This window comes from Planococcus citri, chromosome 2, assembly GCF_950023065.1.
Source record: "Planococcus citri chromosome 2, ihPlaCitr1.1, whole genome shotgun sequence".
Classification (NCBI taxonomy): domain Eukaryota; kingdom Metazoa; phylum Arthropoda; class Insecta; order Hemiptera; family Pseudococcidae; genus Planococcus; species Planococcus citri.
The window spans coordinates 64,296,004-64,320,252 of record NC_088678.1 but is presented as its reverse complement, the minus strand read 5'-3'; the positions used below and the strand labels follow the sequence as shown (position 1 = coordinate 64,320,252).

Here is a 24,249-nt window from a genome sequence, read left to right as displayed (position 1 = left end):
TGCATTTTATTTTTCGATTTTTGATGAATTTTTAAAAATTCAAAGGGCCAAAAATACGTATAAATATAAAAAAATCAAAATTTCAGAAAAATTGACCTAGAAAGCTGAAATTTGATTTACAGACTGTTTTTGACCATCGGAGTCGATTGGGAATGGTTTTGAACTGTTTTGGAGCCTTCAGCGAGTTTTTGAATTCTCTAGTTTTGAAAAAATCTAGTTAAAGCCTCCTTTCCAAAAAAAATCTGAAATTCGGTTCGTATCTTACATGTATTTGCGACCTCTCAAGTTGAAACATGAAATGTGTATTTTCACCATAAGTACAGTAGGTATTGACATTTTTATTTTATTCGTTTTTTCACATTTTTATTTGTGTGTGTGATGCAATCATCTCAAAAGCGATCCTCAGAATTAAAATCATCAGAAATATCTTAAGATAAGACTAGACTTAGGTACAATGAGTCAAAATAATGCATCTTAACTTCTATTCGATGTGAATAGCAAATTTCATATCTTCGCCCTCAGGTTCATTCATTTTGCAACCAGGATTGCATGATTTTTTGAATTTTCTTTCTTGCCTCTTTGACCTCGTCGATATTTTTATCGTAGTAGTTTACATCACCGCAATGTGAGGTCCCTAAAATGGTAAAATGACCACCTAGATCAACATGTATACAGATCAGAGATCAAGTTGGTGATTTATAAATCATACCATTGATAAATACGACCTCGTAAGGAGAATTTTTGCTTTCAACTCGAGTTATTCCAAGAGGATGCCATGGATCCATGGATCCGTGAACGAATATGATGTTTCCAACGTTTACTTGCAATCCTCCATAAATAGTATTTGTCCGATAAATACCATTTTTCAGTCGTGTTTCATTGAATCTGAAAATTGTTTTAGTTTCATCGATAGGTAAAGAAATACGAGTATTTTCTTGCAAAAAACTTACCCTGGACCAAATACTTCCTCGCATAGTTTCACATCTTGTTCTGAAAGTAGGTGAATTCCAAATGTATCCGAGGTCGTGCTCAAACGTTGATAGTAACCAAATTCTGTACAAGTTTGGTAAAACCATTGTCTTTCTAACAGAAGTCAGTCAAAAACAGTTTTGTAAGATTAAAATAGGTAATCAATCGATTGATTATTGAGCAGGGAGGTTCTACCCCCAGTGGGCATTGTGGAAATGGCAAAAGTTGGCAATTTTTAGTGTTAAATGATAAACTGGTAACTCTAAAATTATAGTAAATTGTGTCTTGTAAAAAACCATTCGCAATCTCTTGTAGAGCAGAAGTGATACTGACGGCGGCAATGCCAAGTATCTAATCGATTTCTACTGCACTAGAACAAGAAGTTGGGATATTAGGTATCTAGTTTACTGAAGTGAAAAGTACTAACTCATACTTCCCCCAAGAATGGTTTTGATGTCTGTTTTCTTCAATGTTTCGATGTAATTCTTATCAGTGTGATCGCGGCAAGTCCAACGGTTTTGCACCAAATTTAGTACATGGAGAGCAGCGTATAGGTCAAGCTGTTAATGAATAAAAATGAAACCAAAGATTGCGAATGTCAAGATATCAAATTCTAATCGAGGCACGTCAACGTACTGCTGAGGCATTGGAATAAGTCATAATGTCGCATAGATACTCAATCGATCTCTTGGGTGGTTTTTCATTGTTCGATTTTCGATAAGCAATGTTGTATTGGACGACATGGGCGACCTGGTTTGCCAACATATGGAAAAATGATGCTATGTCACTTATTCTGTCTTGCAATTCGGTACATAATCTGTCAAATAAGTCGCCTCAGAATGTTAGATATAATTTTTTTTCATTTCGCCCCTGTTTAATAGCCTATACCTACGGTACTTATACCTATACCAACTCCTATCACTGATTAATTTAAACATATGATGATGTAGGCTCATCACGCTTACTGGAATAATTTAGTGATGTGTTTTCGACCTGCTTCGGTTTTGATTAAACGATCCAATTGTTGGGTAGCTTCGGCAATTCTGCTGGAACAATTTGGATGGTACGAGTCCAACGACGCTTTGACAACTTGATAGTATTCTTCAAAAATAAATCACCATTAATATACATTAAGTATACAGTCTATAATTTTGTAAAAAATAAATTTGGAAACCAGTACTTTCGAATTTTTTAATTTTTTTGAAATATGAAGACAGCTTCTACTGATTTTCATCAGATGTGATTTGTCTTTCAAATTGAAAAAATGAATCCCCCATCTTTTTTATCCTACTTATGAACCATAAGTAGGATAAAAAAGGTTTTTAATTTTACTTTTAACAAGGGAACCTCTTGAGGTGTCACACTCCAATTTGAACGGGACCGCGATTTTTGGAAAGAGCATAGTCTAAAACCCCCAAAACCAAATTTTCAGCTGCCCAAGTTCATTTTTCGATTTTTGGCGAATTTTTGAAAATTCAAAATTGACGGTTTTTGGCGATTTATGCTTTTTTTTGAAAAGTACGTACTTGATCAATAAAAATGATCAAAATAAGTCCCAAAACTAATATTAATTATCCAAATCCAAATTTCACCATTTCCAGCCATTCTGGAGCCTCCAGCGCGATTTTTCAATTTCTCCAGAATTTTGAATTTGTTCCAGAAGGCGTGCATACTCTCTAAATTTGAAACAGTCATTTTCATTACTGTTTTATTCAGTTAATCTGATTTTTTTTTCAAATTACTGCATAACAGTGATTTTTACTGGTTTCAACAGTCAAATCCAATCATTTAACTGTTGAAAGCAGTATTTGACTAGAGCCCTATTCAACTGTTTTTTTCAGTAAAATAACAATTACTGATAAAAACAGTAGTTTTTTTGAAATTACTGTTTTTATCAGTGGTTTTGAATTCAAACTACTGTATTAGGCAGTAACATTGACAAATTTACTGTTTATAGCAGTAAGTTTTACTGTTTATAGCAGTAGGTTTTACTGTTTATGGCAGTAAACATCTTATGACTTACTGTTTGAGCCAGTACCTACTTTGCGCCATTTTCTTTTAAGATTTTTGAGCAATAGTGGTTTCTCTGAATAAATGTGTTTGGTGAAGGTGTTAATTTGAGTAAACGTTGTATTTTGTAAAAAATGAATCAACTGAATCCAGATTTCAAGCATTACCTAAGCGGAAATGGCATCAATGAAGCAGTAATCGATGTTTTGATCGGTAAGTGAGATGTTCAAAGTTTCTAAATCCCCCCTAGAGTAAATCAAAGAAGCTGAAGTATTTAGCACGATGTGTTATACAAAATTCTCGTAAAATTAATGCACCTAGCTGTAACTAATGCGAAAAGGTATGCAGCTACAAGAATATTTTCGTACATTTACATAAGTAGCTAAAGTTGAGATATGGGTCAAAAATTTCATTCAACTTTCACCAAACGTTCAAAAAAATACCAAATAGGCTAATAAAATTAATGTTTAGAGCAACTGATTACCAAATTCAAGTTCAATTCAATTGATATTAGCCTATTTGGTATTTTTTTGATCATTTGGCGAAAGTTGAATGAAATTTTTGACCCTTATCTCAACGAACCATTTTTACAGGCTTTGGATGACGTATCTGCTTTGTGTTTCAATCATCTGAAGAGCATTATGCTAAATACTTCAGCTTCTATGTACAAATTCTCTTATAATTTATGCACCTACCTGTAACCAAAGCAAAAACTGCTAAAACTTCGTTGATGGAAGGATCAGTAAAGCCCCAATAACACCAAATTGTAAATTAGATCGTTGTTATTAGTCGATAAACAATCACCACCTTAGCGAACTACTAATTCACGCACGTTACTAATTAAACAAATAATTTATGTAGTACTTCACTGCGGTAAAATTACGATTTACTGGAGTTATTGAACTCATTACGCCGAAAATAACACACTTCGAAATCGATATGATCAAACATAAAGTTACTGAATAGGTGAATAAGTGTTCGGAGCAACTTTCAATTGATAAAGTAAAATGGAAATCGATATGATCAAAAATAAAGTTACCTACTGAATAGATCCACGCACGTTATTAATCAAACAAATCATTTATGCGGTACTTCACTGCAATAGAATTACACGAAAATAATTACGATTTACCGGAGATATTGAACTCATTACACCGAAAATAACACACTTCGAAATTGATACGATCACAGATAAAGTTACTGAATAGGTGAATAGTGATTTCTAAATTTCATTTCGCGATTACCTATGTTGTTTTCTCAATAGGCTAAAAACTGCTAAAACATCGTTGATGGAAGGATCAGTAAAGCACTAATGTCTAATAACACCAAATTGTAAAATTAGATCGTTGTTATTACTCGATCAACAATCACCACCATAGCAAACTACTGATCCAAATAACACACTTCGAAATCGGAAAAAAAAGCACTAAAAACAAAACCGAATCAACCGAATAAAAGTAATAAAACTGTTCGCTCACACAACACACGAGGCAGACTCAGACTGGACAGAAATGGAAGTGATCAAATTGCAACGAACTTGTAGGCCAGTTCTAGGAAAAACTATAGGTCTACGTCTAGAGATAAGATAACACGAATCCGAATAATAAAAGACGAGCAGACGACGATATTAAGTATTGTATTTGAATTTCGATTTACCGACTACCTTACACATTTATGCAATGCTTCGCAAAATTTGGATGAAGCGATTGTGTATTGGTCAGAGGAACGAGTGAGGTTAGTGTTCAGGAGAAATAAGTAGAATGTCCGTAGTGTTTAAGTTGTTTTAAAAATAGAAAAAAACCTCGCTTTGCTCAGGCTAAATCAATTCCTGTTTTTTCTTCTCTAAACAAAGTTGGAGGGTTGAAAAATTGACTTCTCACATCAAAAATAATGTTGTTTCTCTTTCGAAAAATTACGTATCAACTTATGAAAGTTATGCTCTCGTTTCGCTCAGACTTTTATTCCCATTTCTAAAAATATTATAATTTCCTGGAAAACATTGTTGAACTGTTTAAATATTAAACCTACGAACATCAACATTTTGCATCAGTTATTTTACTTCTCAAATCATCATCTTTTTCAAAGTTTCTGTTTTTGCTTCGCTCCGGTAGATTTGAATTCTACTGCAATTTTTCAAAAATTGTCATGATTAAAAAATTCACTTCTGAAATTCTGGAAACATACAACCAAGTCCAATACCTACAGGATTAGTACTAGTGGGAATCAGTGCAAAGTACTCGTAACAAAAAAAATGTGCAAAATATCATTCAAAAATACCAAGAAGCACAAAACTTTTGAGTTGAAAGTTGTCAATTTTTTTTTTACATTTTTTTATACTGGGTGTGAAAATCGATTTTTTTGTACCTCACGAATTCGTAAATTTTCTGAAGCTTGCACTCTCGCTGCGTAGGGACAAAATAAAAAATGTTTCGTTTTTATATCGAATTTGATTTTTAAAAGCCAAAAGGTTAGAAAAAAAAACACGAAAAAATAGTGAATTTTTGATTTTTAATTGCAGTAACCAACCTTGCAATAAAACAATTCAAATTTTTTATCAAGTACATATAAAAGCATCGTTTTTGAACATTTAAATTTATTCAACATTCTAAAACTTGGTAGGTACTAGGTATATACGCCAGTTGATGGATTCGTGCCGACTTTAGTATGTTTAAAATGACATATCAAATAACTTTACTTAATTCATTTTAGCATAATGTTAATTCGCCTTCTTATTGTGAAAGGCGAAGATGTTAAATTAATTCTTTATAATTTAATAATCAAAAAATATAATTAGTTATACTTGATCGACTTTCGGTACATGTTTCCTGTAGCACATTTAAATGCGTATTTATAGCGTTACCAACGAATGGTTCTTCACATGACATGCCGAAAACACATTTACTTACAGATTTTCAGGTTATGTACAGAAATGACAAACTTTATTGGTTGAAAAAATTTGTTCTAAAAATGAGAAATCGCTGGTAGGTGGGCTTTCGATTTTGAGATTTTTTTTATGTAAAACTTATGTATTTTGGACAGCCAGTAATGTAGGTACCTAGGAAGAAAACAAGTCGTAGGAAAATACAAAACAAAAGATCGATTCTGAATTTTTCTTAAATACGTAAATTTTTTTGTTTTTTTAATTCAAATATTTACAGCCAGTAATGTAGGTTGAAAAAGAGTGGTCGGAAAAAAACAAAACTAAAGATTGATTTTGAATCTTGTCATTTTTTTTTTAAATTAATGTAATTAGAAAAAAAGTCGTAAGAAAAATAATAATAAAAGATCGATTCCGAATCTTTTTTAGATGTCAATTTTTTTTTCAATTCAAGTACATATTTACAGCCAGTAATGCGAGTAGAAAAAAAGTCGTTGGAAAAAACCAAATAAAAGATCGATTCTGTATCTTTCTTAGATGCGATTTTTTTTTTTTTTAATTCAAGTATTTATTTAAGAATATGGGGGTACAAATTTACTGTATCATATTTGAAACCCAAAGTTGGGTAAGGTAGAGTGGGGTAATTGCAAAGCACTATTTGATTAGTGACACTTTGAGAGGGCGTTGTGAGAATGCACAGATGAAGCTGAAATTTGTACCACTTATACTTCAGGGAGTTCTCTATTAATGGTGAAATTTTGATACAGTTTGGTCCACAAATCGTGGAGGAAATTGCAATTTTAAAATTTGAAAATCGACTTTTGCATTTACCCTGTGTTCGGGTAAATGCAAAAGTGGGTGATATTTTTTTAATTTTTTTGCATTTTCAACGCACTCACTGTATTCTACGTGTCATTTGCTAACTTTTGATGTATTCGTGGCCTTGATTCGGTAAAAAATTCGATAATTTTTCCACTTCCCAAAAAAAATTTTAGAGGAGTGAAAAAATGTTGAAAAATTATTTTTTTTAAAACTCGTGGAGGAAATTGCAATTTTAAAATTTGAAAATCGACTTTTGCATTTACCCTGTGTTGGGGTAAATGCAAAAGTGGGTGATATTTTTTCTATTTTTTTATTTTTTTTGCATTTTGAACGCACTCACTGTATTCTACGTGTCATTTGCTAACTTTTGATGTATTCGTGGTCTTGATTCGGTAAGAAATTCGATAATTTTTCCACTTCCCAAAAAATTTTTTAGAGGAGTGAAAAAATGTTAAAAAATTATTTTTTCAAAAACTCGCTAAAATGAACAAAAGATCAACTATTGATCATTTCTGATGTTTTTTATGTAAAAAACTCGTCATAGAAATACATTTTTCGTCAAATATATTCGTAAAACATTGAAAAGGAGCAATAATTTTAAAATTCAGTAAAACTGTTAATCACTTCTCTAACATGTAACTCATCATGTGACCGTGGAAGTTTATTTTTTTGGTAATTTCGAACCATTTTCAAGTTATTTAGGGCAAAAAAATATTTGTGGTAAGTGCAAAAATGAAAAAAAATTGTGTTTGCAATCACCCCGAGTCAATTTTTTCTGGGGTAGTTGCAAAAACGCAACTTACAGCCAAAATTCAAAAAAAAATCACATTGTGATATCTTACCTTAAACTTCAAACCTTCATGACCCTAAATCTTGAAAATTCCAGATAAATCGACAGTTTTTTCTATTTCACATGCACGTTTTATTGTTTTTAAAAAACACCTTTCACTTTACTTATGAGGGGTTGCAACATGCTTCGATAAAAGTGTTTGCTACGGAGCGACAAGTTGAACCCCGCGAGTGGTGACCTGGTGAATATGTCGGTAAAGGTTGTTGCTTCGACACCTCATAGTTGGCACAACCAGAAAATTGATTTTTTTGCATGAGGTCACAATTTTGCAATTACCCCACTCCACCTTATCTGATATTGATTCTTATCGAACATACAAAATTCTGGTACTGCATTTCTAACAAGGGAACCTCTTGAGGTGTCCGCCTCCGATTTGAACGGGACCCCGATTTTTGGAAAGAGCATGTTCTAAAACCCGAAAATCCAAATTTTCAGCTGCTCAAGTTCATTTTTCGATTTATTTTGGCGAATTTTTGAAAATCCAAAATTGACTATTTTGGTGATTTATGTTTTTTTTTTTAAAGTACGTACTTGATCAGTAAAAATGTTTAAAATTGAGTCCTAACACTGATATTTACCCCCCAAATCCAAATTTCGCCATTTCCAGCCATTCTGGAGCCTCCAGCGCTATTTTTCAATTTCTCCAGAATTTTGATTTTGCTCCAGAAGGCGTGAATATAAAGTTGGGCAGCTAAAAATCGAGTTGTGTGTTATATTCGATCTGTTTATCAAGTTTATCCACATTTGAGTCGATTTTGGGAGGTACACCTCAAGAGTGGTTTTTGACCAGCTTTTTTCATTATAAGAAATCCAAAAAAATCAAAATTTCACCGTTTGGGAGGGAATTTTCGAAATTTGCGCGAATCGCTGTATTTTGAACACAACAAACCCCCTGAGGCCGAGTTCCGTCATTTCCAGACATTCTGGAGCCTCCAGTGCGGTTTTTAAATTTCTCCAGAAGTTTCAATTTGCTCCAGAAGGCGTGAATATGAAGTTGGGCAGCTAAAAATCGAGTTGTGTGTTATACTCGACCTGTTTAACGAACTTATCCACATTTGAGCCGATTTTGGAGCGGACACATCAAGAGTGGTTTTTTGACCAGCTTTTTTTCAATATAAAAATATCCAAAACTCAAAAGTTTCTCGTTTGTGAGAAAATTTTTGAAATTTTCGCGAATCGCTGTATTTCGTCATTAATTAACCACACGAGGGCAAATTTCGCCATTTCCAGCCTTTCTTGGGCCTCCCTTTAATTTTTGGATATTTTTATTTTGAAAAAAAGCTGGTCAAAAAACCACTCTTGAAGTGTCCGCTCCAGAATCGGCTCAAATGTGGATAAATTCGTTAAACAGGTCGAATTTAACACACAACTCGATTTTTAGCTGCCCAACTTCATATTCACGCCTTCTGGAACAAATTGAAAATTTTGGAGAAATTTAAAAACCGCGCTGGAGGCTTCAGAATGGCTGGAAATGACGGTACTCGGTCTCAGGGGGTTTGTTGTGTTCGAAATACAGCGATTCGCGCAAATTTCGAAAATTCTCTCCCAAACGGTGAAATTTTGATTTTTTTGGATTTCTTATATTGAAAAAAGCTGGTCAAAAACCACTCTTGAGGTGTACCTCCCAAAATCGACTCAAATGTGGATAAACTTGATAAACAGATCGAATATAACACACAACTCGATTTTTAGCTGCCCAACTTTATATTCACGCCTTCTGGAGCAAAATCAAAATTCGGGAGAAATTGAAAAATAGCGCTGGAGGCTCCAGAATGGCTGGAAATGGCGAAATTTGGATTTGGGGGGTAAATATCAGTGTTAGGACTCAATTTTAAACATTTTTACTGATCAAGTACGTACTTTAAAAAAAAAAACATAAATCACCAAAATAGTCAATTTTGGATTTTCAAAAATTCGCCAAAATAAATCGAAAAATGAACTTGGGCAGCTGAAAATTTGGATTTTCGGGTTTTAGAACGTGCTCTTTCCAAAAATCGCGGTCCCGTTCAAACCGCAGGCGGACACCTCAAGAGATTGCCTTGTAAAATTAAAAAGCCAAAATTGAAAAAAAAAACTTTTAAATTTAAAATTAATGAAAAATGAGAAATAATTTCATTTTTCGTCATTTTCTTATGATTTAGAGTTTTTTTTAAGCTCTTATATTTGCGTCTAGAAGTTTCAATGACGATTATATGTATAATATGCGATTCGAGCTCAATTTTGCTAAATTTTTCATAAATTTTATTAACTTTTGGTAGTGCTTATTTACTCTATAAACTGAAGCATTTTTATGTCAAATTTTAACACATTTTAGTACATTTTCTAGTAGACATGCTTTTTTTATTGCAAATTTTACCAAAATTCTATTTTTTTTTTTTTTTTTTTTTTCAAGTGTTCTGCTGTCCTAAAGTTGGTAAAAACTGAAACTAGTACCTACTCTTCGTGCTGTTCCTGTCACTGTACATAGACAAACTGAAAAATGCTGCCATTGCGTTGCTTCTCTTGTCAGCAGTATTGCAATGGAATAAAGGAGTGGACATCACATTTAAAATACTACCACGGATATTATCTCACTAAAAATATCGAAAACGGATTCCCTTGCACCTACGATCGATGCAACAAGAGTTTTGCTCTCTTTAAAACGCTTCGTCAGCACATTGAGTCAACTCATGCGAATACGACACCATTTACCAGTGTGCCTACATGTTCGACTGATGCTGATACAAGTGATACTGATCAGTATGAAAATTCCAATTCAACATCGCATGAACGAAATTACGTAACTTCCGAAGATTTTTTACCATTCAATTTGCAAGACAACTCAGAAGATTTGAATTCCTCATTACGTCTGTACCTAGTGAAAATGGTGGTCAACTTACAGTGCAAATCTTCAATGACGACGTCTTCAGTATGTTTTGTCATTAATCATCTTCAAAAAATCTTGACCGATGTATCTGTCTTTTGGAAGCATCATTTAACAACTTTTCTGGAAAATAATGGGATTGAAAAAGATTCCCCAGATGTTTCAGAACTACTGAAAAAATTCGATTTGAACGATGCGTTTACAAATTTGGATACTTTGGATGGCCAGATTGATGCTTTTCGTGAAAACTGCTCTTATGTCAACCCACAGGAAATCCCTCTGGGCACACGTATCGATCAGCGTTTAGATAGATCTTCAAACGAATTTTTACCCAAAACAATCAACGAAACTTTTCAATACGTGCCTGTTGTTGATGTTTTGAAGTTGGTTTTGCAGAGCCAAGAAATTAAAGATGCCATTTTGACAGAAAAAAAATCTGAAGATGGTACTTTTCGATCTTTTAGAGACGGTAAAAGTTTTGATTCAAATCCATTTTTCCAGAAATTTCCCGATGCGATTCGTTTGCAATTATATTACGATGAACTGGAAATTGTGAACCCTTTGGCCTCTAAAAAAGGAGTGCATAAAATCGGAGCTTTCTACTATACCATTCAAAATCTCCCTTCGTATATCAATTCTCAGCTGAATAACATCCACGTTTTAGCTTTATGCTATTATGAAGACGTGCGTAAATATGGATTCAAGCAGATCCTCCGGCCATTTCTACAGGAGCTGAAGAGTTTGGAGAGTGATGAAGGAATTGTAATTCAACTAAATACTGATGAAAATTATGTTCTTAGAGCAAGTCTTGCATCTTTTTGTGGTGATGGCTTGGCAGTGCACGACTTATTCGGATTACTTAGCCCATCCGCAAATATGTTTTGTAGACTGTGTTTAATAAGTCGAACCGATTTACTTAATGGGCAGCTAGAACCTCAAGAACCTAGAACCAAAGCAATCTATGATGAACATTTGGCTCTGATTCAAAGTAACAACACTCAAGATGTGAGATCCCAGACAGGTGTAAAAGCAGAAAGTCCACTGAACGAATTAAAATATTTTCATGTTGCTGATAATATGATTTTCGATCCCATGCACGATATTCTTTGTGGAATTGGTCCTATGGTGCTGAAACTAGTAATTCGTCACTACGTGTATGAATCCCATTTCTTTCAATTGGATGATTTAAATGAGCGAATTTCATCATTCCATTACGGTATTTTAGAAATGAAAAACAAGCCATCTGCCAATTTGATCGAATCAAACATCCGAAGCACTAAAGAGCATGCACTGAGTCAGAGGGCAATGCAAACATGGTGCTTGTTGCGGACTTTTCCATTTCTAATCGCTGACAAAATACCAAACCCAGATGATGAACATATGCATCTAATCGTTCTTCTATTACGAATTATGGAATTGGTATTTTCACCAATGATCACCAAGAATCTTCTGGCTTATTTGGACGCGCTAATTATTGACTTCATTTCGTTGTATCGCAATTTATTTCCAAACGTTCCCTGCATAAATAAATTTCATCATCTAACTCACTATCCGATGTGCATAGAATGGTCAGGTCCTCTGTCCAACATGTGGTGTATGCGTTTTGAAGCAAAACATGGTCAAGTGAAGAAACGTGCTCAAGTTGTCTGCAATTTTAAAAACGCTCCAAAAACTCTTATTCGAATTGGTCAATGCACACAATCCGCCAAATGGGGAAGCAAAAATGTGCCTTTACATTACATCAAATTCGAGCAGTTGTGCACTAGACCAGTGAATTCTACACTTAGCTGTCATAAATTACAAGATTTGGGATTTTCATCAGACGGCAACGTTACGATTACAAATCAAATTAAAATAGATGGCTGGTTATTTCGAATAGGTTTATTTGTAGTCGTAAATCTATCAAACGAGGAAGAATTGCCAGAATTTGCAAAAATCGAAGAGATCGTGATTCGTGACCAATCAGAAATTTATGTTTATGCTCATGTTTGGAGAACTATGCATTTGGATACGTTTTTCAATGCATACGCCATCGTTAATGACCATCAATCAAATGCTGTTTTTCTACCAATTCGAAACCTCAGATATAAAGCCTTAGATACATGGAGTGCTCCCAATCACGACGAACAATTCATCAGTTTACGTCATATTTTATTATGACATACGATAGGTGCATAAAATGACAAACAAAATTTCACCCCATTTAACCACATATGTATTATTAGATACATTTTTCTTTTAACTTTTTTTTTTCAGATCAAGAAATCGGATGGCAAAATTTCCCAGAGCTCTCTCAAGATGATTTACTTGGTATCGGTATCAAAATGGGCTCAGCAAAAGCTCTACTAAAACTCATCACTGAATTCAACAATAGTCCTCAAGTAAGTATTTATAATTTTCGTATTATTTACTAAAATTATTTCGTGTATTTTACAAAAAACTATCAACAAATTGAGTGATACTAATGCAGTTTAAAACACACAGTTTTTAAAAATCTAAAATTATTACTTTAGAATGGAATCGTAAACATTATTAATTACGTTTTGAATAAGGTGCACCGGGGCAAGTCAGAATGATTTTTCGCAATTTCAACTTTGACCAGCTGTTACTCCCCTTCTAATGAACCAATATGGATCAAATTTATTATGTAGGTTCCCATAAGGGTTCTTAACCTATGGTAAAAATTTGAGCGCAATTGACACAGTAGCTTTCGCTCAGTGGAATAAAATATAAACTGTCCTGACTTACCCCAATTGGGGGAAGTCAGAACAGGCTAAACTTTGCAGAGGCGTAGATCACAAACCGAGCGTCCTAGAAAAATTGCATAAAAACAAAATTGTAGAGAATTTAATTCTCTTTGAGATTACTCTCATCAGATTTTCACTAGGACGCACGGTTCGTCCGCTATATGCGAAAAACTAAGAAATAGAAAATCTGTATTTTAGACCAAATTCAAAATAAGTTCAAAACAACAACAAAATACAATTGAACCAAAGACATCTAAAATGAAACTGAATCGCGAAAATTTTTATACCGTGATGAAGTAGGGGTAGTACCCTCAAGTCACCTTTAGTGGTACTTCGCCAGATATAAACCTCTAGGCGCTAGAGCAAGTTTTCTAACTTACCCCGAATTCCAACTTCCCCCGGTGCACCTTACATATTTAAAACATTTTGATTTTATGATTTTAAAATAATTTTACTTGAAATCCAGAAATGAATTTTGATACAGAAATGTTTTTAGATACATACAAACTTGATTGCTGGTCGCAATTTTTTTTTTATTTTTTTCAATTTTTATTTTTGCTGAAGAGGAATTATTTAACTACATGTGGGTATAGCGAAGAAGATGAGTTTTTTATCCTACACAGTTTTTAAAAATCTAAAATTATCAATTTATTACTTCTGATCTGAATGGAATCCTAAACATTGTTAAGTAGGTACTTAGGTATGTTTGGAATATTTAAAAATTTATAATATGAAAAAATTTACCTGAAGTCCAGATATGAACTTTGATACAGAAACTTTTTTAGATACTAACAGTGACGTCGCAAAGGGAAGGCGAGGGGGGCGAGTCGCTCCCCAGTCAAAAATTCAGTCGTCCAAGTCGTCCTAGTCGTCCTATTTGTCTCAGTCATCCAAGTCGACTCTGTGTCGTCGGAATTCATCGGCAAAGCCGTTTATTTGCCGAATAAATCACTGATCTATTTTCAAAATTGTTATTTTTTCAAGAGCTTTTGCCCTCGCTTCGCTCGGGCTAATTTGTTGTTTTCTATTTCACGAATTATTCAAATTGTGCTTGGAAAGTATTTTTGTTCAAAGTTTTAAAAATGTCAGTGGTGGAAAAATTGACTTTTCACATCAAAATTATTGCTATTTTGCTTCTTAAAACTATAAATTTTGAAAAGCTTTTGCCCTCGCTTCGCTCAGCCAATTTGATTCGTTTCTTTTCACTTGGAATCTCAAGAAACCATTGATAAAATTGAGAAAAAATTGTGGTCAGAAAAACCGAATTGCTACATTAAAATCGATGTTTTTCTACTTTTCAAATCACAAATTTTCCAAAACTTTTGCCCTCGCTTCGCTCGGTTCATTCAAACTACTGCTTTTGAAAATTTTAAGAAATATGAAAACTAAACAGAAAATTTTAATATTGCAGAAATACTCATAATACTCAAAGCGTATGAAAAATGCAAGTTTTTCATTTTTTAAGAACAGAACCAAGCTTTTAGGTCAATTTGGTTCTCTTCTACAGAGTTGCAATATCGAAAAAATTATGATAAATTTGAAAATTGTTGATATCCGAAAAACCGAATTCTTTTATTAAAACTTTTGTTGTTTTCTACTGTTCAAAAAATCACAAATTTTCCGAAGCTTTTGCCCTCGCTTTGCTCGGGCCAATCATGATCCTACTTTTACAAATGTTAAGAATATTGAAAATTAAACAGAAAAATTCCAAAAATACTCATAATACTCGAAGTGTATGAAAAATACAATTTTTTCACTTTTTCGGAACAGAACCATTGGATTTTTTAATTTTTTTGATATCACAGTGCTCAGCACATTAAAATTTTGATTATTGGGACAAAATTACAATTTTTCGTCGGCAAAAGGACGATGCACCCATCCTCTCAAATAGCATAGCTTGTCTTTTCTTCGCCTTCCCCCCTCCGGTGACAGATTTTTTCTGGGCAGCGCAAATTTGAGATTTTCAAAAACGCTGAACACCTTGAACTTACAACTATAGGTATATAAGTTTTTTTTTTTGGAAATACTTTGATCTGTTTTGGTGTAGTTTGATTTTATACTTATTTTCTCCTAGAGGCATTGATTGAAGTAGATAGGTACCTAATAGGTATGTTTAAAAATGTTCTGCCTATTAATGATATTCTGGATCTTTTCAGGAGAGTATCTACGTTATTGGCGATGATGGCATCCTAAAACCTGTAGATGCGTTAAGCAATACTGCTCGAAGTCAAACATCCGATTCTCTGGTATCAACAGCTAATCATAGTGAAGATACTACTTCACTTGAGGGTGAAAAAACTGCTGACAAAACGAATTACGAGGAAACGAGTTACGAGGAACCTTCTTCGTCGCAACCTGGAGATGACTTTATACCAAACCTAAATCAGGAAAATACTATTGACTATTCCCTGTTTACTGTGAGTTTTTCTGCCTGTTAAATTGCATTTTAGAAAATACCTAATTACATTAAATGCAAATTTTATTTTATGTACATTTTCCAGTCTTCTAGTTCGTTAAGAGATTTTTTACAACAGCACCCACAAGGTGAGGCGATCTTGGGAGCAATTGACGACAATAAGATGGATGAAAAAATACGGAGAAATTTGGTTCGCATACTTGTTGCTGAATTGATCAACGTAGCTGGCTCGTAAGAAATTTTCAATTACTTAGTGAAATACATTATTTTAAAAAATTCAAAAAAATCAAACAATGCAACTTAATTTTATCATTACCTTTACAGATATCCAACATCGTTAGCAAAATGGGCTCTCGCTAGAGCAATTGTAACAGAATTCGCGATTCTTAAGAATCCAATTGGTGCTGTTGGTTGTGTAAGTATACCTACTTTATTAGACGTAACATAATTTTAGGTGTAGGTATTATACCATTTGCTTTCCTGTTGATCAACTGATGTAAATTTTTCATTACAGGAACACTTTTATGACCCCAAATCTGGGAAGGGCTTCCTACATTATAGATTAGAAAATACAAGGAAATATTTACCGTCAGAAAAAAAGAAAAACGTTTGTGCAAAAAAAAAGAAGCAGAATTTGGAAAGCATATTACAGGAGAATAATCAAGATCTTTCAGCAATTGAACTGAAAGTATGTATTTTTAAAAATAAATACTTAACTATGTAAAGAGCTGAGCTGATCAACAGGGGCGGATGGGTTATAGGGGGAACTTTGAAAAATCCCAGTAAAAATTTGATTTCAACACCAATTTTTACACTGACTTTCACTCGAATTCGGCGCTGTAGCAGTGCTGAAAGTAGCTCCGATAAAAGAAAAACATTATTTTTACTTTTTGAAACACAAATTTTCGAAAGCTTTTGCTCTCACTTTGCTCAGGCTTGTTCTATTTTTTTTAATTTTTTTTTCAAAATTAAGATGGAAATTTTATGAAAAAGTCAAAAAATAAACTCTTCGTCCTGGCATTAAAAAAAAAAAAATCGTTTTTATACCTCACGAAATACGAATTTGCGAGAATTTGCAAGCGCTTTTGCCTTCGCTCGAGCTTGATCTTTTTTCTTTTTCAAAATTAACTTCCTAAAAAAACATCATTCTAATTCTAACATTTAAAAAACCAAAAAAATGAACTCCTTACATTAGAAAAATGCGTTTTCAGGCATCTCGAAAAGAAAATTTCCAATAAGTTCTCGTCCACCCCTCCTGATGAAAGATCTCAAAGTTCATATTGTATAGGTGGATATTATGTAAATTTGAGTGCATTTCACTACATTTTCTCTACATAAACGCGGGGAGACATTTTTTCAGTTTTTGCATTTTGAGATCAAAATATTCTCATTCATTCAGCATCAACTTTTCTTTAAATAAATAATATTGTTGTTGTTGTTAATCAGTTCTGATTTGTTGCACATAGGTTCAGTTAATGCTCAACACCAACCCTGCTAATCAAAACAAAAAAATGATCGAAGAATGGTTGCTAGATACTTTCATATATCGCCGGGAGTACATCAACACACCAATTCAGCCAGTTGATGCAAATGATAAAACACCTCCTACTACACCCACCATTACGCAAATTTTGGCGAAATTTCCCAGGATGCTGGACTTTAATTGTGAATTCGTAAGCTTATAAAATGATCGTGTAATTTGTGTAAGCTTAGGGTGCTTTTTAGCCTGATTTTTCAACATCGTCTTTTTCATTACTTCTTTCTAGGTGCATCAAGAATTTGAAAGTTTAAAGATAACTCACAGGAAAGATGGAATTTTATCTGTCATTCCAGTCACGTATGTCAAAAAGATCCTAAAATATGCCGCGAAACACCACTCTAATAAATTTGCAGCTGCCGAGAGTTTTACTGATGGTAAATTAGAACCAATTGTTTGCACATGTTACATAATTACCTATACAGTCAATTTCATTTTTTTTTTATTAGGTAGGTAGTAGGTACCTATGTCGGTAACTGCATTGTATAAATTCTTTGTTTTTGCATAGATAATCTGAAAGCTCTGATTTTGCTCATTGAAATTCTACCCAAAGCTAACTTTAGTGTGAAGAGAAAAAAAAGTACTGCAACATCGTCAAAATTACCAAATGAAAAATTTATGAGAATTCTACCTGTGAGTGTTACCTATATAGATTCTGTTACTTTTGTGTGCATAATGACGTGTTAGTCAACTTATGTCATCTGATTTGTTCCAGAATGGCAGTAGTGTCGATGAATTTCTCAAAACTCTTCCTATAGATGTAGTGCAGCCATCACTGCTCGCTATAACATCCCACGATGCACCTCAGAAAATTACGAGCTTCTTTATAATCGCGGACAGAAGAGCATTTCAGCTACCGAGCCAAAGCACGGCACTATATGCGGTGAGCATGCTGTGGAAGGTACATTACGTCTTCAACGTGGAATACGCAGCAGAACTGCGGTATTTCTTCAACTTCATAGACGCGATTGTGCAAGAAAAGAAAGACTGTAGAATATTTGCGTCTGTTAACTCCCTGAATACGTTATTAATGTTGCCCAGTTAATGTAAGTGTGTACCTATAATTTTACCTATAATTTTTAATCGATGCTTTGATATTGTCCTCTAGTTCATTATATGTAGGTATGCATAGGTATAATTTTATTTTACTTAAGTATTCTAAGCAAAAACCTATTTAATTTAAAACGTTTGTACTCAAGTAGGTATGTTCTGTGTGATTCTTAGTGGGAAGTTTCTGGAAATTTTTGGGGAAAATTTCTCTAAATTTTCAAAACAATAAAGGCCATAGGTGAATAAGTAGGGTGAATTTGCCCGCGAGAGCATCGGGGTTGATATTTGCATGGAAGGTGGGTCAGGAAAGCTCCAGATCCTTAGAGCCCCCCCCCCCCCCGGTTTTGAAAAGTCCACCATTTTCTGAACTTACAATAAAAAATATTTTTTCAGCCCCATGTGAAACGATTTTTAGGATTTTTGAAAAAATTTGTAGAAGGTGAGGTGTTGTGAACATTTATAAGAGATATCCCCACAAAAATTTTCACTCCCCTCCCCTCCCCTCCCATATTGTCCCCTCAAAATGGAGTTTTTTAAAGCTTTGCTGTCTGTTTTAGCGATGCCCATGATTTGGCACCAAAATGGGAATAGGATTTTTAAATGTGTTTTCGACCGCTAAAAGGCATATATTTTTTTCAAAAAATAATTTGAAGTGGGTCGTAGTCAAAAATTGAAAATAATTACAAAGGGGGTAAAAATGGATTCTGGTATAAATTATTGTTTTTGGTAAACGAAGAGTCGTTTCCACGAAAATAGCTCAACTTTTAACCTAGTAAAAATTGATAAGGAGACAGAGGCATCGGAGGGGCGTGGATGAGGGTAGCATAAAATTGGACTTTGTAGTCGTGTTCGGGGGTTCCATTCATATGGAAACGACACCAATATTATGAAAATAGCTCAACTTTTGATATACCTAGTAAAAATTGAGGTGGGGGAGAGGCACTGGAGGGGTGTGGATGAGGGTAGCATAAAATTAGACGTCATATTCGTGTTCGGGGCGTTCGATTCATATGGAAACGACTCTTTGTTTACCAAAAACAATAATTTATACCAGAATCCATTTTTACCACCTCTGTAAGTTTTTTCAATTTTTGACCACGGCCCACCTCAAATTTTTTTTTGAAAAAAATACATGTTTTTTAGCGATCGAAAATACATCGGTAGGCGGGGGTCTAGGGATCTGAAACTTTCCTGAGAAAGGGTGCTCAATGGTACCCACGTTCCATGCAAGTATCAACCCTAATGCTCTCGCGGGCAGATTCGCCCTACTTATCCACCATAATGGCCTTTCCTCGGGAATTTATGAAAAAAATTTCTGTAAATATAGTGAAAGAATCGAAAAAAAAGTTCAATTTCTGCGAAATATGTTCAAAGTAAAAGAAAATTTCGAAAATCTCAAACTTTGTAAATAATTGAAAATTGAATATGTATCCCGGAATTTTAATTTCGGCGAAATATGTAAATTTTAAAGTTTGTAAATAATTGAAAATTTAATATACTTGGGTATGCCGGAACTGTTTGTAATTTCTGCGAAATAAGTTTAAAAATTTCTGTGAAATATGTTTTAAATAAAAGAAAATTTTGAAAATTTCAAATTTTGTAAATAATTGATAATTTATTATACCGGAATTGTTTGTAATTTATTGTATATTTTTTTCTATAAAATAGATAATTTCGATTACGCACAATTGTTAAATATTTCATACTGCGAAGTTGAGTGATGAATCAATATTACGTCACCAATTTAATTCAGTTTGAAATTTTTGATTTAAACAGTAAAATTTTCTGTTTAAATCAGTAATTTGAATTAATTTTTATTTCAACTATATATTATAATGCAATTTCTATTTTAATTTACAATTAATGTTGATCGTAAATTAAAATTGAAACTGCATTATATGTAATATACAGTTGAAATCAAAATTAATTCAAATTACTGATTTAAACAGAAAATTTTACTGCTTAAATCAGTAATTTCAACATTTTACTGACTAATTCAGTAAAAATATTACTCAAATAAATTCACTGCTTAAAACAGTGCAATAAAAAAATTCACTGTTTCGAAGCAGTAAAAAATTTACTGCTTTGAAACAGTCATTTATCATAATTACTGTTTTGAATCAGTGAAATACTTACTGGAATAAGCAGTAAAAACAACTGTTGTAAACAGTATTTTCAAATTACTGTTTCTGGCAGTACCGTTTTACTGCCATTTGCAGTCACGACATTTTGCCTTCCTAAAGCAGTGAAATTCAACTGTAAAGCAGTAAAATTTCACTGTTTCATATTTAGAGAGTATGCAGTTGGGCAGCTAAAAATCGAGTTGTATATTACACTCGACCTGTTTAACGAGTTTATCTACATTTGAGCCGATTTAGAGAGTGACACCTCAAAAGTGGCTTTTTGACCAGCTTTTTTCAAAATTAAAAAATCCAGAAAATCAAAAGAGAACCGTTTGTGTGGAAATTTTTGAAATTTGCGCGAATCGCTGTATTTTGTCCGTTTCTAACCCCCCAAATCAAAATTGTACAATTTTCAGCCATTCTGGAGCCTCCAGCGCGATTTTTCAATTTCTCCAGAATTTTGAATTTGCTCCAGAAGGCGTGAATATGAAATTAAGCAGCTAAAAATCAAGTTGTAAATTACACTCGACCTGTTTAACGAGTTTATCCACATTTGAGCTGCTTTTGAGAGTGACACCTCAAGAGTGGTTTTTTAAGGTGTCACTCTAGCTCCAAAACTGCTGGAAATGGTAGAATTTGCGCTCCGGGGGTTAGTTCTTGAGGAAATTCAGCGATTTGCACAAATTTCAAACACTTCCTCACAAACAGTTATCTTTTGATTTTTTGGATTTTTTAATTTTGAAAAAAGTTGGTCAAAAAGCCACTTTTGAGGTGTCACTCTCAAAATCGACTCAAATGTGGATGAACTCGTTAAACAGGTCGAGTGTAATATCACGCCTTCTGGAGCAAATTCAAAATTCTGGAGAAATTGAAAAATCGCGCTGGAGGCTCCAGAATGGCTGGAAATGGTAACATTTGGATTTGGGTAATTAATATTAGTTTTGGGACTTATTTTGACCATTTTTATTGATCAAGTACGTACTTTTTTTTAAAAAAAAGCAAAAATCGCAAAAAACAGTCAATTTTGAATTTTCAAAAATTCGCCAAAAATCGAAAAATGAACTTGGGCAGCTGAAAATTTGGTTTTGAGGGTTTTAGACTATATGCTCTTTCCAAAAATCGTGGTCCCGTTCAAATCGGATAGTGACACCTCAAGAGGTTCCTTTGTAAGGAGTATTTCGTTTCGGTATTAGTCTATAGACATGTTGTATTTTAGCCCTTTAGGTCACCTGTGAAGGGCGTCGTCGGCAAAGGTTCCCAAAATGGTGCGATTCAATTTTTCAAATAAAATTTATAAGACGTGGAAAAAACGCGGGTAATTGTGTAGTTTGATGTGTTTCGTGGTACAAGGCCAGAAAAAATTTATCTACCAAAATTGACTCCTGGATGGGAAAAAATCATGACAAAATCTTGTTTTTGCATTTTTGAAAATCAAAACGCTTACATAAAAAATTCTTCGCTATTCCGGCTGATTTTGCATTAAATGATCCACCAACAAAAATATCTTAAAAAATACCTCCAAACTCCGCTTTGGCCAGTATTGGGGCGCTTGAAGCAACCGCACCATGTACCAGAGAGGGGTACTTCATACGAACCCACGTGGCTAAATTCCCAGCGTACGAACATCCAAATACAATCCACTTGATATCATCGGACAAATAGTGTTGCTTGGTTATTCCTTGTATGAAGTAGGCTATATCTGCTAATGCTTGTTGGCTGCTCAAATAAACCAAATTCTCGGTGCTGGTATCACTGCGTGGGAAAATGAGAATGAACTTTTAGATTTTGTATGAATTGAGTGACTTCGGCGATTAGGAAAAAACAGGCGATTTCTTTGATTAGGCACACTGGACAACAGCAAATTTGTGTTTGGGTTGAAAATGGGCCTTGAAAATCAAAAATCGGGGAAATTAGTTTACTTAAAAAAGTTCATAGAATCCGAAAATGTCTTTAGTTTTTTTCGCAAAACAATACAGGTGTCGCTATGAATTTTTGAAGTAGATATAAGTTACCTATTGCAAAAACGGCCATTTTCGCAATTTCGACTATCTCTCGTGACCACAAAAACAACTCGAATTTAAAAAATTTTAAAAACTCACCCTGTTTTTTGTTTTAGGGTCTAAACTATCGATTAAGTTCATTTCCAACCCAAACACAAAAAAAGTTTCAAATTGTTGCCCAGTGTTATTTTTCACAAAGAGCACGAATGGATGTGAATCATCTTAGGAATATTCGTTTCAATTCAAAATTAATAAAAATTTTCAAAATCAGTCTTGACTGTTGACATTGACTTGATGACTTTTTACTGAATTGGGAGAGAAAATCCGGTGATTTTTTAGCTACTCGAGTTTTGATAATTTCATTTTACGTGCTACGATCAAATAATAAAATCGATGAGGATGATTCCACTTGAAATTGATTTGATTACTTGTTGGGCACGCTTCGGCCGTAAAAACGATGCTCCAAATAGAAAATAACACCTTTGAAGATTTCTGCGTACGATACCCATTGGCCATGAACAACTTCGCCAGAATGGGCCCAATTTTCGCCTTCTATCATGAGGAATGCCGGACCCGTTGCTATGTAGTATCTCCAGTTGGCCCAGTAACGCTGTAAATAATACAGATTTTTCTTAAATTTACAAATCGGACACAAATTTAATTTTGAACTGGCATTCGTGGAATCCCAAGTTACCTATAGGTTCTCAAGTTCAGTTTTAGCCCTTCCAGAGCGAATTGAAAATTTTCGGAGAAATTTGAAAACTTTCCGAAGTCTGTAGATCGGTCTACTACCTGTAGTTGTTTTGTTTGGGAGTTGAATTTGAAGAAATTATTCGTATTGGTTCACTTTTGCTCAAAAAAATTGTATTTTTAGACATTTTTTGAAAGTTTGCCAATAATTCAAAAATTATGGTTGATTCTAACAAGGGAGGTGCCCCAGATGACATTCACCGATTTAAACTATTCTTGCTCCATTGGATGGAGCACATCGAACATATCCTAACCCCTAAATTTTCAGCAGCTGAAGTGTTAACAGGTTGAAATCATAAATAATTCACCTACCTGTCGCCAAGTTTCTCCATTGCTTAGATTGAAATGATCCAACTTCTGTTCAAAATACTGATCAGGTGGTGATGCGTGTAGTTTGCCGAAGAAGTCTGGAAGTATATCTCTTGAACTATGATCTAATCGTTTATCAAACCCCATCTCAATGGAAAACGTCAAACTTGGAACTAATAAAACCCATAATATCATCGAGTTGATGGTTTTAACGAGCAACATACCTAACGTCTGATGAACAAATTATGATTTCTATTTCTAATGAACTTATTATTTAATGGAGTTTATTCGAATAGTCTCAACTGCAGTGATGAAGTAGCTAAGATTAAATTAGAAGTATACGTAGGTAGTTTGGTAAATGAATTAAATTACTTTTGCGAACTATGTACTACGTACCCATGTGTCACGTGGATGTTGAACACATAGTCACGAATATTCGATTTCTGTCACATGGTTTGCATTTCATTTTTCTCGTTACAATTGCAAACGTGTTTAATCGTCAATTAACGTGTACTCTCTTACCCCCGCACTCTGTTTTTGTTAAATATTATTTCTTTCTGGATAGATAGACCAACAATACTCTACAATCATAACTCACAATTACAAGATGCAACTTTGAACCATCAACCAGTCAAAAAAGAATCAAAAAATGATCCCAAAATATACCACCATCCAAAATTTCATGTACTGCAATTTTTTTCGATTTTTGGCGAATTTTTAAAAATTCAAAGGGCCTTTTTTTGACCATCGGAGTCGATTGGGAATTGTTTTGAACCATTTTGGAGCCTTCGGTGAATTTTCGAATTCTCTAGATTCGAAAAAATCGGGTTAAAACTTCTTTCCCTGAGAAAAATCCTGAAATTGGTTTTGTAGGTATCTTACGTGTGTATTTTCGACCTCTCAAGTTGATACATAAAATGTGTAT

At 33.9% G+C, this 24,249-nt stretch overlaps 2 protein-coding genes across 4 annotated transcripts; one reads left to right on the top strand and one right to left on the bottom strand.

Annotated features, from left to right (window-relative positions):
- Nucleotides 1–132: 132 nt before the first annotated feature.
- On the bottom strand, nt 133–23,562 carry LOC135834213 (putative serine protease K12H4.7). Its single transcript, XM_065348050.1, has 9 exons — nt 23,328–23,562; nt 22,694–22,875; nt 21,782–22,017; nt 1,935–2,070; nt 1,606–1,786; nt 1,397–1,529; nt 951–1,083; nt 710–885; nt 133–634 (listed from the first exon to the last, which is right to left on the bottom strand). Exons 1-9 carry the CDS (start codon nt 23,544–23,546, stop codon nt 525–527), a joined length of 1,506 nt encoding a protein of 501 aa, XP_065204122.1. The 5' UTR covers nt 23,547–23,562; the 3' UTR covers nt 133–524.
- On the top strand, nt 2,645–19,823 carry LOC135837015 (uncharacterized). Of its 3 annotated transcripts, none has more exons than XM_065352135.1 (10): nt 2,647–3,192; nt 12,649–12,773; nt 15,296–15,556; nt 15,641–15,786; nt 15,880–15,970; nt 16,070–16,243; nt 17,022–17,228; nt 17,322–17,469; nt 17,601–17,725; nt 17,808–19,823. In XM_065352135.1, exons 1-10 carry the CDS (start codon nt 3,114–3,116, stop codon nt 18,135–18,137), a joined length of 1,686 nt encoding a protein of 561 aa, XP_065208207.1. In that variant the 5' UTR covers nt 2,647–3,113; the 3' UTR covers nt 18,138–19,823. The 3 variants fall into 3 exon arrangements, with proteins under 3 accessions (XP_065208206.1, XP_065208207.1, XP_065208208.1); XM_065352136.1 differs by lacking the exon at nt 2,647–3,192 and adding an exon at nt 12,423–12,562; XM_065352134.1 differs by lacking the exons at nt 15,296–15,556; nt 15,641–15,786; nt 15,880–15,970; ... (3 more) ...; nt 17,601–17,725; nt 17,808–19,823 and adding an exon at nt 9,922–12,562 and having other exon boundaries at nt 2,645–3,192; nt 12,649–12,774.
- Nucleotides 23,563–24,249: the final 687 nt, after the last annotated feature.

What these genes read in the sequence shown, in the direction of transcription:
- LOC135837015 (XM_065352134.1), top strand. Translation starts at nt 10,009, where the DNA reads ATGCTGCCATTGCGTTGCTTCTCTTGTCAGCAGTATTGCAATGGAATA.
- LOC135834213 (XM_065348050.1), bottom strand. Translation starts at nt 23,546, where the DNA reads ATGTTGCTCGTTAAAACCATCAACTCGATGATATTATGGGTTTTATTA. An exon ending in GGCCAAAGCGGAGTTTGGAG is followed by an intron (nt 2,071 to 21,781) that starts GTATTTTTTAAG and finishes TTATTTTTGAAG; the next exon opens with AATACTATCAAGTTGTCAAA. An exon ending in CATTCTTGGGGGAAGTATGA is followed by an intron (nt 1,084 to 1,396) that starts GTTAGTACTTTT and finishes GACTTCTGTTAG; the next exon opens with AAAGACAATGGTTTTACCAA.